At 39.6% G+C, this 14,459-nt stretch overlaps 1 protein-coding gene across 9 annotated transcripts in view; it reads right to left on the reverse strand.

The window, feature by feature from the left end:
• LOC5567456 (extracellular matrix-binding protein ebh) overlaps positions 1-14,459 on the reverse strand; it is a 186,607-nt gene that overhangs the window by 11,059 nt on the left and 161,089 nt on the right. For all 9 annotated transcript variants that reach the window (XM_021845544.1, XM_021845541.1, XM_021845538.1 and 6 more), the window contains 3 exons: positions 13,459-13,543; positions 13,120-13,391; positions 12,947-13,058 (listed from right to left, as the gene is read on the reverse strand). In XM_021845544.1, the coding sequence (XP_021701236.1) occupies positions 12,947-13,058; positions 13,120-13,391; positions 13,459-13,543 (469 nt within the window). The remainder of the gene's footprint in view (positions 1-12,946; positions 13,059-13,119; positions 13,392-13,458; positions 13,544-14,459) is intronic.

Here is a 14,459-nt window from a genome sequence, read left to right on the forward strand (position 1 = left end):
CAATCTTAACACCCGTCGGAAGGGGCAGCCTCAGTACGTCATCGTACATCGCATTCCATAACAGCGGGCCCAGGATTGAACCTTGAGGTACTCCCGCGGTAATTCGAACGCTTTTCTGCCCCTCCTCTGTGTCATACAGTAGAATCCTACCATCAAAATAGCTTTCTAGAAGCTTACACAACTGCACCGGTACCTTGAGGCGGTGAAGCGCGTGTGCTATTGCTTCCCAGCTTGCGCTGTTGAACGCATTCTTCACATCCAGAGTGACAACCGCGCAGTAACGGATGCCGCTCCTTTTATGCTCGATTGCCACCTCAGCTGTTTGAACGACCGACTGGATGGCGTCCAGAGTAGATTTACCTTTTCTGAATCCAAACTGGTTGTTGGACAGGCCGTCCGCACTCTCCGTATACGGTACTAGTCTGTTGAGAATCAACCTCTCCAATAACTTGCCCGTCGTATCTAGTAGACAGATAGGTCTATACGCCGACGGGTCACCTGGTGGTTTCCCCGCCTTTGGTAGTAGCACCAATTTCGAATGGTCGAATGTCCATGGCGGAATCCGAACTGTTCATTGGCAAAAATTGAATTCTCGTTGATGTGGGACATCATTCTGTTCAAAATAACCTTTTCAAAAAGTTTACTGATGGAGGAAAGCAAACTGATTGGACGATAGCTAGAAGCTTCTGCAGGATTTTTGTCTGGTTTTAAAATTGGAACAACCTTAGCATTTTTCCATTTGTCAGGAAAATATGCTAATTGAAAACATTTGTTAAATATATCAACTAAAAATGATAAGCTACTTTCTGGAAGTTTCTTGATGAGGATGTAGAAAATTCCATCATCGCCAGGAGCTTTCATATTTTTGAATTTTTTAATAATAGTTCTCACTTCTTCTAAATCAGTCTCCCAGGCATTTTCGAAAACGTTCTCTTGATTGAGAATATTTTCGAACTCATGAGTAACTTCATTTTCAATTGGACTAGTAAGTCCTAAATTAAAATTGTGCGCACTTTCAAACTGCATAGCAAGTTTTTGAGCTTTTTCGCAATTAGTTAGTAATAATTTGTTTTCCTCTTTCAATGCCGGTATAGGCTTCTGAGGTTTTTTCAAGATTTTAGATAATTTCCAAAAGGGCTTAGAGCCGGGGTCCAATTGAGAAATTTTATTTTCAAAATTTTTGTTTCTTAAATCTGCAAAACGTTTCTTGATTTCTTTCTGCAAATCCTGCCATATAATTTTCATAGCAGGATCACGAGTGCGTTGAAATTGCCTTCTCCTCACGTTTTTAAGACGGATCAAGAGTTTAAGATCATCGTCTATAATCACGGATTCAAATTTTACTTCACATTTTGGAATTGCAATGTTTCTGGCTTCAACAATGGAATTTGTTAAAATTTCAAGAGCATTGTCAATATCAATTTTAGTTTCTAAAGAAATGTTAACATCAAGATTAGAGTCAACATACGTTTCATATATATTCCAGTCGGCTCGTAAATAATTGAAAGTGGAGCTGATAGGATTGAGAATCACTTCTTGCGATATTTGAAATGTAACAGGGACATGATCAGAATCAAAATCAGCATGAGTAACTAATTGGCTACAAAGATGACTAGAGTCGGTTAAGACCAAGTCAATCGTAGATGGATTTCTAGAAGAGGAAAAACAAGTAGGGCTATCAGGGTATTGAATTGAGAAATATCCTGAAGAGCACTCATCAAATAAAATTCTGCCGTTGGAATTACTTTGAGAATTATTCCATGACCGATGTTTGGCATTAAAGTCACCAATGACAAAAAATTTTGACTTATTGCGAGTTAATTTTCGCAAGTCAGTTTGAAGCCAATTAACTTGCTGTCCAGAGCATTGAAAAGGCAAATAGGCAGCTATGAAAGTATATTTACCAAACTGTGTTTCAACAGAAACACCTAAAGTTTCAAAAACTTTAGTTTCAAATGACGAAAACAGTTGATGTTTTATACGCCTATGAATGATGATTGCAACTCCCCCACATGCCCCATCAAGTCGATCATTACGATAAACAAAAAAGTTAGGATCTTTTTTAAATTTGGATCCAGGTTTTAAATAAGTTTCGGTAATAACTGCTATATGCACGTTATTAGCTGTAAGAAAATTAAACAGCTCGTCCTCTTTACCATTCAGAGAACGAGCATTCCAATTTAAAATATTTAAATTATTATTTGGATCCATTAGAAAAACGTAATCCAATAACAATTTTATTTGTAAATTTTACACCTACTTGGACTGCTTCAGTCATAGTGGTGGCTTTGAACATTGCATCAATCATTAGATTCAATTGTTCAGTTAGAAAATTAAAATCAGAGGCAGACATATCATCTGATGATTTCCCATTGGAATTTTCGGTAGACGAAGAAGCGGGGTAGGAGTTACCTGTGGCGGTAGGGTTTTTTCCATTTGATTTGAAACAAGTAGAATGGGTACTCATGGAACGAACAGGGGAAGAGTTCAAATTACCTGCTACGATATCGGCAAAGGATTTACCGTGGGTAGATACATTCGAAATTGAAAGATTCGAACGGCTACCCGACGGATTAAAATTTGTTTGTGAATGAGCATGATTATGATCTTCCTGGTGGGTATGATTCCTAATCAAGCGATCGTTAACTGAAAAATGAGCATTGTTCGATACTCTACCAGGCAAATTCCGGAAACGACCGTTATCGTAACGGATATTATCCTTCATCTGCTTGGCACGAGCCTCAACGACTCTTTTGCGTGAAATGCATTCCCAAAAGTTAGCTTTGTGAGGGCCCTTGCAATTGGCGCATTGAAATTTTCTGGTATCTTCTTTCACAGGACAGTCGTCCTTAGCGTGAGAAGAACCTCCGCAAATCATGCATCTAGCATCCATGCGACAATTTTTTGTACCATGACCCCACTTTTGGCACCGACGGCACTGAGTGGGGTTCTGGTAATTTCCTCCAGGTTTCTGGAAATGTTCCCACGTCACACGGACATCGAACATAAGTTTAGCTTTTTCTAAAGCTTTAATATTATTTAGTTCTTTTTTGTTAAAGTGAACTAAATAATATTCTTGAGAAAGCCCTTTCCGAACAATGCCAGATTGGGTTCTCCTTTTCATAATGATTACTTGGACTGGGGAAAATCCAAGTAAATCATTTATTCCATTTTTGATCTCTTCAGGTGTGACTATAAGTCACACTTGAGAGACCTTTCAAGACGACTTTGAACAAACGTTCAGTTTTGTCGTCATAAGTAAAAAATTTGTGCTTCTTCTCTTCAAGATATCTGAGAAGAAGTTCGCGATCTTTAAGAGTTTCCGGCAAAACGCGACAGTCTCCTTTCTTTGCGATTTGGAAGGAAACCTTGATTCCCCTAATGGAGTTCAAGATCTCCTGCCTAAATCCCCCAAATTCGGAACAACTGACCACGATAGGCGGCACTCTTTGCTTCCTCACTTGAATCAAAGAGCCTGGGCTAGAGGCTGCTTCGATTTGGTGTTCGGAAAATTTGTCTAGAGCATCGAACTGATTGCTCATTTCAATACAATTATTCATTTCACCCTTGGAAGAAACTTCGCATTCCGGGGAAGCGTCCTTTCTTCCATTCTTGCCACGTGTAGTGACAGTTTTAAAACCCACTTTTTTGGAAGGAAGTAGTGAATTCAGAGATTCACCCTTTCTTTTGTTAGTTGTTGATACCATGTTTAGTTAATAAACGAGAAAGACGTGACCTTCGAGAGGTTTTTTCCCTAGACGGTGTCCAAGAAGGATTACCACCGCTAGCTTTCGCCAACGGGTCCAACGAAAAATCGAAGGCACGGGTCCAAACAAGGATCGTAAAGGGATCAATAGTAGAAAAAATAGTACTGAAAAGTACTGTTTAAGTAGCACTGAAAAGTACCGTTTTTAATTTTAGCACTGAAAAGTACTGTTTTATTGCTTTAGGTAGTTTTTAAGAAAACTTCCAAGAGCAGAGAGAATTCGTGTACGCACAGCACGAAGGTACGATGCGCACTGAAACAATTTGCTATGTTTGATCACAGGACTCTGTTCATCGCGTGGCAACCGTTATCGTCATTCGTTTTCCTCTTCGATAAATGGCAGAGACAAATAGGATGTAAATGCAGATTCAATTCATCGTAGTATTATTCGTTTCAAGTTAAAAACTGTTTTGAAAAAGTGAATAATTATTAATTTATTTCATTTCTTTTTCAGGGTCATACCATTAACTTATATAATTTTCGAAAATCAATGATACAATAGTGACCGAACAATGGCGGTTATCAAAACATCTCTAATATCGTCAATCCTTGAGTCATGTTCTAGAGTTTTCGTTGGCACACATATCCGATTGATCATTAATGCGCACAATAAATATAATACGGGTCTTCAGATAACAAGCTTTTTAATATTGCTACAATGTCTGCAATTTATCCACGTCGGATCTGACCGTATGACTGTCTCCCGGTTCCCACAGCGTTCTGCCAAAGAATGAATATACAATTCCGAGGGGGTTTTCTATCTATATGCGTGATTCTTAATCATTCATCCCAGATATCGGTAAGCTCAATTAGCGAATTAAATTCCCTTGTTGGGGCACAGCCGTGACCTAATAAATGTAGAATTCGTTTTTGCACCTAGGTTGGAACTGGCGCAACCCGTTCTTAATCACAGTTTCAACCCCAACCCGGTTCATGTTCGTCCGAACTACAATTTGCTTGACGTGTTGATCACCGACCCAGTTCCTAATAACAAAAACGACATAAGGGATCCAAGTTATACCAAAATCCGTGTAGAAAAAGGGGTAGATTGTGTGTTGGAATCGTGGGACTGAAAAGTCAGAATGTTTACACGAGCTTGTCAAAAGTTTTGGAGAACACGAGTTCGCGATCAGTCTAGTGCAGGCCTGCCCAACCTTTTTGAACCGCGGGCCAAATCTCAGAAATAATATTGTCTCGCGGGCCACATTTTTAAACGCACAATTTTTCCTATGAAGTCTGACAAAAGCCAGTAAATGAAGTTCATAAAACCTGACAAAAATCTGTGATTGGGGTAAATTTCATTTAAAGAAATAAAAAAAAATGTTGCTAAGCATTCTGCTGGACATTGTGAGAGTCCCTTTCAAAATTAGAATATTATGAAGAATCTACCCCAAAAATTTAGGATCCTGTGAGAATAATCCCCTGGATTTCTGTTTTTTATCGTACTCCGAATTCTGTCAGAATCCGACCTAAATTTTTAAGCATGAACCGAAATGTGCTAAAATCCTGATCAAGCAGTTTTTTAGGTCATAATGTCGAAGATTTTACAATAATCGTGCCTAGGACTCCTTAAGAATCTTACTCAATAATCATTTTGAAATGCCACCTATAAATCTTTAAAAATGCTAAACAATATTTCAAAAAAAAAAAAAATCTGCTCATATTTTTATTATAAATTTGTTATAAGTTCTGGCAGAGTTATACATAGCGTAATGTTGTAATGTTGCCTAGGACTCTTGAAAATGATGTATTGAATTCGTGAATTCTGGCAATGAAATCTTGGTAAAAATTCTGTGAAAATCTTGCCGATGTTAGTTATCCCTGAAAGCCGTGAAATCATTCATAAAATTAAATATCTAAGAAGGATAAAAAAGCAAAACATTTTGAATGATTATTGAGCTTTAATATTAGGTTGAAACTAAATAGAAAATTAAATTAAAAGGCTTAGTATGTTCTAACTTCGGGTAAGTAGAATGTTCAACGGGCAAAATATGAGAAGAATTTACGAACCCTCCGCGGGCCGCACAAAATAGGGTCGCGGGCCGGATGCGGCCCGCGGGCCGTACGTTGGGCAGCCCTGGTCTAGTGATCCTTGTGTTTGTTCAAAAACTGAACATGAACACGAGAGCAATCAAAGGAACATTTGTGAACGCTCACAGAACATGAGCGTTCAAAATGCATCTCTGGCATATATGTGATTGTTCGGGAGTTCTGATCCAAGCCTAACTTTCAACAACTGAAATGTTAACGAAAATGAGCTTAAATCCAGATACAATCTTCTGCAATTATGTTCATTAGGGTATCAACTAGTGTATTTGCCATTCTGGGCCCAATTGAGCATGATCAACTATTATACAGAACGAAACAATGACAAAGGGTCAATTTTCAATATACTTGAAACGAATATCCCATACAAACTTCCAATTGAATGCGCCAGCTGGTGGCGCAACCAATTAAGTTTAAATTTTTAAAAATCTTTTTTCTTACCGTAAAGCACATATTTAGAGGGAGCCCATTAAGTTTTACAACTATTTTGTTTAAGGGCCAGTTTAATCAGCACTAAACAGCAGCTGAATAATACGCTCGTTCAGTTGTTGATTAGCGCACCATATGTTGATTAGGCATTGTCGAATAGAAGCTCAAACGTGATCAATATTCAGCTATAAGAGGTTTATATTTTGCACTGGACGGTATATTCATCTATTCTAGGATGGCGTAAATGGCAAGGCATACCGCTGACGATTGGGAGGTCTCGAGTTCGAATCCAGTATTCAGGCGATTTTTAAATGTGGTTGTTATATCATGATAATTGTGTATACTACATTTAAAGTGCCACTACATCTAACTGTGCCATTGACGCCATCTTTCTAAGTGGTCAGACTTCTGGGATATCTGCTAAACAAAAATTTAATGCTCACTAGCGCCGCCTGGTGGCCAAATTTTGAATCAACTAGCTCGAACAACGATAGCCTTGAATTACGGAACAACTTTGCCGAAAACGTCATCTTTCTAAATGGTCAGGATCCTGATATATCCGCAAAATAAAAGTTTCATTCTCACTAGCGCCGTCTGGTGGCAAAATCTCGAATTGTTTGCCTTAATTAATAATAGCTTTTCAGCTACTGAACAACCTTGTATAACTTGTGTTGTACAAAGTACAACGCGCGACTACTTGCGTTACAAAAATTCGCGCGACAACCGAAAGGATTAGAATTTTGAAAATTGTTCTTCATTGCAATGATAATTCAGCTTAAGGTGAAGATGAATCCACCCAGGCAGCCTAAAGTCGCATAACAGTCTACGCAAACATTTGTTTATTTATACAAATTATATCACACCCACACTACACGGTGGATAAAATCGGTTGATTGATCTGTTACCTCGCATCAAACGCTACTTGCTGAGTTCATTTCTACATTTCATTTTCTCCCGTATACTCGTACAAAGTCGGATTAGTACGTAGCAGCTGTCAAACAATCTTTGTTATCATAAATAAAGTCGCGCAAGATAACAGACTAGTTGCTTATAAAATCTATTCATTTGCATTAAATGCCATTTATCATCATATAAAATATGCACGTATAAGGCTTTTTCGCGACATCTTATACGTGAAACTTTGTTCTTATAAACATCGGTGATTTCGTTATACGTACATTCTCGTTGTCTGGGCATACCTTACATCTTCAAGAGCGCAGATGTAGAAAAATAAATTTCCTCTAATAAGGTACCGCAAACTCGGGTGATATTGATCGATAGGGTGAATTTGTTCACCGTGATACGATTTCATTTCTTACTAATAGAGCACCAATATCAAATAAACCTGCGGTAAATGAACGTTGTTTATCGTAACTATTGTCGAGTTATATGTTGTGCGTTAAATAAAGTTCATTTCTATCAAAATAATGGAAAATTCCAAAATCATGTTTGGTGTGTTATTGGCAGACATCCTGTTACCGGCGGGTAACATTTGCTTGCAATTAATTATGAGTGCTAAGAAATTAGGGAACATATTGTAAAGGTAAAGCGAAACCCTAACGATCAATTCATACTGTACGCCTGGGCGTGATGCGTATGAAGAGCGAAACTGGGTGCATGAGAGTCAGTTGATAACCAACAGGCAATTGAGCACAAGGTTTCTAAGCCCAAGCAACACATTCGGAGTGATAATAACCACCCACGTGTGCCAAGTATTAGCGTTCGGTTTTTATCGAACCGTCGGTCATCCCCGGGGTCGCAAAGTACGTTCCGGCCGACTTGACCCGCAAACTAAGAGCCACGGCCGTCATCTACGTAGCATCCATTTGCTAGGAGTTGCTCTATCACCCGAGAACGGGGACCTCGTGCGGAATTCCACGTTAAGGCTTATTAAGTCCTGAGCGATGCCATTACCGCCTTCGGGAAGCGATCGACCCTTCTTCGGGCCATCCAGGGCCCCAACGGTGCCGCTGCCGCTGTTCACGCCTCCCACCTTCGCCGCCACACCGTTCCTCATCGGAGCCACACATTCTGTCACCGTAGAGATCCTCCATCAAAGCCACCCCCTCGTCATCATCAAAAATTCTCCGGCCAGTGAATCACAGGGCTATTTACAACGCCTAATAAACCGGTTGACCGTAAGTACCTGGGTTGAATTTAGGTTCCTGCTCTCCGAAAACTCCCCCGGTGCACACAATACCCTGAGACCCGGAACCAGAAGAGGCTTTGGCTCTAGATCAGCAGCCTGGGGCTGTAGGCCGGTTTCCTTCTGAAACCGAGCGGTGAGGTTCCAGAAATTATGTTCGTTCAGTGTGCAAGGAAAGAGGAGGTTCCAATGCAGCATGACCTAACACTCGGTTCATCAAGCGAGCTAGCGTTGCTGGGCTATTGATTAAACCAAATGGAAGGCGGATGAACTGGAACATCCCCTTCCCTTGCATACTGAACGAACAGAATTTCCTTGATTCTCGGGCCAACGGTATCTGCAAAAAGGCCTCGGTTAGGTCAATGGTGGAGAGATAATTGGCCCGAGGTAAACGGCCAAGTATTCGTCCAGGGTGCAGGAGGGGATGGGCATCACGCACGGTCCTCTCATTTAGCTTACGAGCGTCGAGACAAAGCCGTATTGCCTCGGATGCTTTTTTAATTGGTACGATATGACTTATGATGACTTTTCAGCTTGCATTTCAAAGTGATAAAACTCAGTCTTTATAGTTTATATTGACTTGAAAATGTATCACTGTACACGCTAACATGCATAAAGTATGCTGATACTTTTTCAGCTGTATCAGTGCAAAACAAATTGGTTTTCTTTGATTCGAAATTGTGAGATGAATTAGCAACAATCATCAACGACGCGTACAAATCTCAATGACGGCCTACTTCGCCTTAATCCATAAACTTTAAGTTCGAACCATGAATCTGGATATTTTGTCATGCTGAAAGTTTGTGAGTATGCTTAAAATATATCCCCAAAACAGAATGTATCATCAAAATTCGTACCAATTCGATCATTTTGTTGAAACAATTGAATTTCTGTTAGATGATAGTAAAATTCCATTGGAAATTGTCTACATTTAGGCGTTTTTCGCCTATTTGATTATTGAATATGTCCACAAATATTGTATTGTTCAGAATTCCGATAGCATAATCGGATTCAGGGACCGCAAATTGGTTGTGTCGAGTTGTTTCCAAACATAACAATAATTGCATTGACAAGTGATCGAAATGGGATCTCACGATTTTTCATTTTAGATGGATTTTTGGCACTAAAATCATATTTGTTATAAAATTTCAGTACATAAAACAATGAGGTTCACTGTCGTTCTTGTTTTCCTGCATTTAGTTATTTGGCATTGACAACACTTTAACCGAGAAAAATGGCCAATTTCACCCGATATTACGGTACCGTGGGGCAACTGGGTAATGGAAATCGTATAGTTGAGATTCTTCAAATTCTCAAGACTATAAATTGGAATAAATAAGGTCGTGTATATTTTTTGGTGCTCTGAATGGTCTCAAAGGTTTACGTGGCTTCGATTCATCTTCACCTTAAGCACAATGCCTTGGTAAAAATAGTTTCAACAAAACCAAATCAACTAAAAACGAATGTGTAGATTTTACGAAATGGTAGTTAAAATTGTAGGATTCCATAGAATTATTGGTAGGATTCTCGTACAACTCGGGACATAATTTCCACAGAAAATCTTAGACGAATTTTCACGGAGCCTTTGGACCAAATATACACAGAATCTCAACGATTGTTTGTTTATAAGTATTCTTTAAAAAGCCGTGCAAAACTCTTCATGATATATTATAAGGTTTTCTGATTAGTTATAAATTTTCTGTTTAATTAACTTATGACATTTTTTATGAAAATAAAAATTCATCTGATTCTTACACAAATTCTTTACGCTGGTACGACAAATATTGTCAAAAATATTATATGATTCAAGGCGAAAATATTTCACAAATTCTTCAATATTAAAATGGTTGATCGAGAATTTTATTAAACAAATTCGGCAGCTACCCCGCCTCAAGTCTGGCGCACGGAATTCAATCTATTTTCAAAATATTTACGATGTGGATTATCAAAACTACGAATTGTACGTTCACCTATGCTCATGCTCATGCTTAACTGCGATTCCATTACCTTGGTAAACACCTTTTAAGTGAACCTGATTTGAGGAAAATGAATCTTCAGAACATTCTATTGTTCTTAATTCGTTGTGGCAAGGAGCTATAAGCTCGGTTTACTATGTTTGCAGTGCCCTTTGTAGAGCGCTGTTCGAACCGATTGTATGGTGAAGCCACATGGTATTATTTCGCTTATACGATTTTTCATCTTCAGAGGACTCCGATTTACCCATTTTACACTAAAACCTCAATTTACGAAGTCTTTTTTTACGCTACCTCAATTTAAGTCACTTTTTTTACGAAGTAAACTCAATTTAAGTCACTTTTTTTACGCAGTGCGTAAATTGAGTTTTGACAATTCTGTGGGAAATCATTGACCTCCGGTTTGGGAAAACCGTTGGAAACCCATACAATATGGGTATTTTTGGAACAGGCACGACTAGGGGATGACGAAAATCGATGTCCTACGCCATTTTGGAATCCAAGATGGCGACCTCTGGTTAGGGAAAATCGTTGGAAACCCATAAAATACGGGTCTTTTGGAACGGGCACGACGAGGGGATGACGAAAATCGATATCCGACGCCATTTTGGAAACCAAGATGGCGACCTCTGGTTTGGGAGAATCGTTGGAAACCCATACAATATGGGTATATTTGGAACGGGCACGACGAGGGGATGACGAAAATCGATGTCCGACGCCATTTTGAAATCCAAGATGGCGACCTCTGGTTTGGAAAAATCGGTGGAAACCCATACAATATGGGTATTTTTTGGAACGGGTCGTAGATCCCAAGGCCTATATTCAATGGAGTCCTTGGAGGACCTAGGACATCCGCATAAATTATTACAATACACCGTTTACTCACATGAGTGTTTAGGGGCCTGTGGAGTTATTGAAAAGTAACCTCTAATATCTTATAATAGTCGTAGATCCCAAGGCCTATATTCAATGGAGTCCTTGGAGGACCTAGGACATCCGCACAAATTATTACAATACACCGTTTACTCACATGAGTGTTTAGGGGCCCGTAGAGTAAATGAAAAGTAACCTCTAATCTCTTATTACGGTCGTAGATCCCAAGGCCTATATTCAATGGAGTCCTTGGAGGACCTAGGACATCCGCACAAATTATTAAAATACACCGTTTACTCACATGAGTGTTTAGGGGCCTGTGGAGTAATTGAAAAGTAACCTCTAATATCTTATAATAGTCGTAGATCCCAAGGCCTATATTCAATGGAGTCCTTGGAGGACCTAGGACATCCGCACAAATTATTACACCGTTTACTCACATGAATGGTTAGGGGCCTGTGGAGTAATTGAAAAGTAACCTCTAATATATTATAATAGTCGTAGATCCCAAGGCCTATATTCAATGGAGTCCTTGGAGGACCTAGGACATACGCACAAATTATTAAAATACACCGTTTACTCACATGAATGGTTAGGGGCCCGTGGAGTAAATGAAAACTAACCTCTAATCTCTTATTACGGTCGTAGATCCCAAGGCCTGTATTCAATGGAGTTCTTGGAGGACCTAGGACATCCGCATAAATTATTACAATACACCGTTTACTCACATGAATGGTAAGGGGCCTGTGGAGTAATTGAAAAGTAACCTCTAATATCTTATAATAGTCGTAGATCCCAAGGCCTATATTCAATGGAGTCCTTGGAGGACCTAGGACATCGGCACAAATTATAAAAATACTCATTTTACTACTATGAATAGAAAGGGCCTGTGCCATTTCAAAAAAACATCAAAGGATCGCTAAATACGCCAGTACATTGCAGGTATATATTCCAGGAAGTTTTTGGATGAACTAGTAACAACATGTGTACTCACTAGTACAGATGAACTAGTACAACATGTTGTACTTATTAATTACCAAAACTTGGATCTGACAATACAAACACTTCTTAAAAATATAACAATCTTCTAGGGTCCAGTATTGTTAGACATTCTTCTACATTGAAATGATAAATTGTCAAAACCTCGTTTTACGAACTGAGCTCCCTCGTTTTACGCACTGATTCAATTTACGCACCAACTCAATTTGCGCACCCCCGATCTAGTTCGTAAATTGAGGTTACAGTGTACCTCCAATTACTCCTTCTTTTTTTTATATCCCATAAGGTACCTAAGTTGATTAAATAGGCTGACACAAATCTGCCTACTGTCATAAAACGTGCCTCTGATACTACACATTCTGATACTACGATTACTTATTCTTCTTCTTCTTCTTTCTGGCGTTACGTCTCCACTGGGACAAAGCCTGCTTCTCAGATTAGTGTTCTTATGAGCACTTCCACAGTTATTAACTGAGAGCTTTCTTTGCTGGTTGACCATTTTTGCATGTGTATATCGTGTGGCAGGTACGAAGATACTCTATGCCCTGGGAATCGAGAAAATTTCCTTTACTAAAAGATCTTCGACCAGCGGGATTCGAACTCGCGACCCTCAGCATGGTCATGCTGAATAGCTGCGTTTACCGCTACGGCTATCTGGGCCCCACGATTACTTATTACTGTCCATATATAATTTTCACATAATCCAATCCATACCGTAATAGTTCTTGGTCCGTGCAAGCTTGGCTCCGTCTAGCTGTTGTGTAATTTCCTTCACCTTCGCCAGATCTTTTTCTCGGATGGCACTTAGCAGTTTTTCTCGATTTTCCTATTGAAAAATATGGTTATGCACACTAAAGTTTTCTTAGAATTCCTTATCGATGATTCACCTCAAACAGCCGAATGCTTTCCAAGAAACGAACCACCTCCCGATGACCCCGGGTCGATGCAACCTGTACGATGGTGGTCCCATCGGTTCCGGCTACATCGACAATGTGATCGTACCCATCGAGCAGCATAGCGGTCAACGCTTCCAGGTCTCCGCGGGCTGCCAAACCCAACACGTAACGATCGATTTCCCGAGCGTTTTCCGGTTGCGTAGCTTGAAGCGAAACGTCCCTAGCCGTACGGTACAGTTCATCGCGGTAGGTGATGCTGGTGCCTGCCAAAAATATTGCTTGAAATTATTAAGACCTCAGTGCTTAGATGATCATTTTTTGTTCTGTTACCGGATTCTTCAATAAGCTGAATTATGGCGTTCTTCCCGTGAGACCGTGCACATGCAAAATGCAACATGCTCTGACCATGTTCATCCTGGAATGCGTAACATCATTATAAATCAACCTGTTAACGTTTGCAAGACGGGTAGCGATCAAGCAGCGAAATAATAGTGGCTTTAGTGACTAAAACTATCATAGTACTGACGATCATAGAAATGACTTCAAAACAATAAAAACAAATCATAAAAAATACTACAGTCAAACCTCCATGAGTCGATATTGAAGGGACCATCGACTCATGGAAATATCGAGTCATGGAACGGATATTCTTTGGAAAGCTGTTTCAAGGGACCATCATAGTAACCATGATTTCTAGCTTTTAGTATGGTTCCATGAGTCGATATCGAGTAATGGAACATCGACTCATGGAGGTATGACTGTAAAAGTTTATGTCTAGGCTAAATTATGTATTCTGGACAGGCTAAGCATAAATCTGGAAACCGAGATAGATTTGTACTTGTTTTAATTATGAATCGTGGTTTTACGGCCAACCAGCCGAGTGGAAGTTTAACAACTACCGAAAAGCTAAACATTACATATAATTTGCAATTGGATTAGATGGACAAATTGATGTGAAGATTTGCGAAAAAGTTACACGTCTTCTCAGTGAGAATCGAACTCACGACTCCCCGATCTCTAGTTGGGGCGCGTTAACCACTACGCCATGAGAGGACTCATGAACGCAGAAGTTAACCTGAATTCGATTTCAGCTCAATAATCACGTGGTCCTCTTTCGCAAAGTGCACCTCTTTCGGAAGAATTAGATGCCCATCCAAACACAACGCTTTCTATATATATCCAATGCCTAGCCCGAGAGCGCATTGTTTTTTAGATATAGGAATAGCACACTACACTAGCCAGCAACTGCGCTGGCTGAGGTTTCTATTGTGTGGGCTTCCAATGGGTCGCGACGTTCTCAAACGACCGGTTACGGAACATGAGTCCGTTGC

This window comes from Aedes aegypti, chromosome 2 (genome assembly GCF_002204515.2).
Source record: "Aedes aegypti strain LVP_AGWG chromosome 2, AaegL5.0 Primary Assembly, whole genome shotgun sequence".
Classification (NCBI taxonomy): domain Eukaryota; kingdom Metazoa; phylum Arthropoda; class Insecta; order Diptera; family Culicidae; genus Aedes; species Aedes aegypti.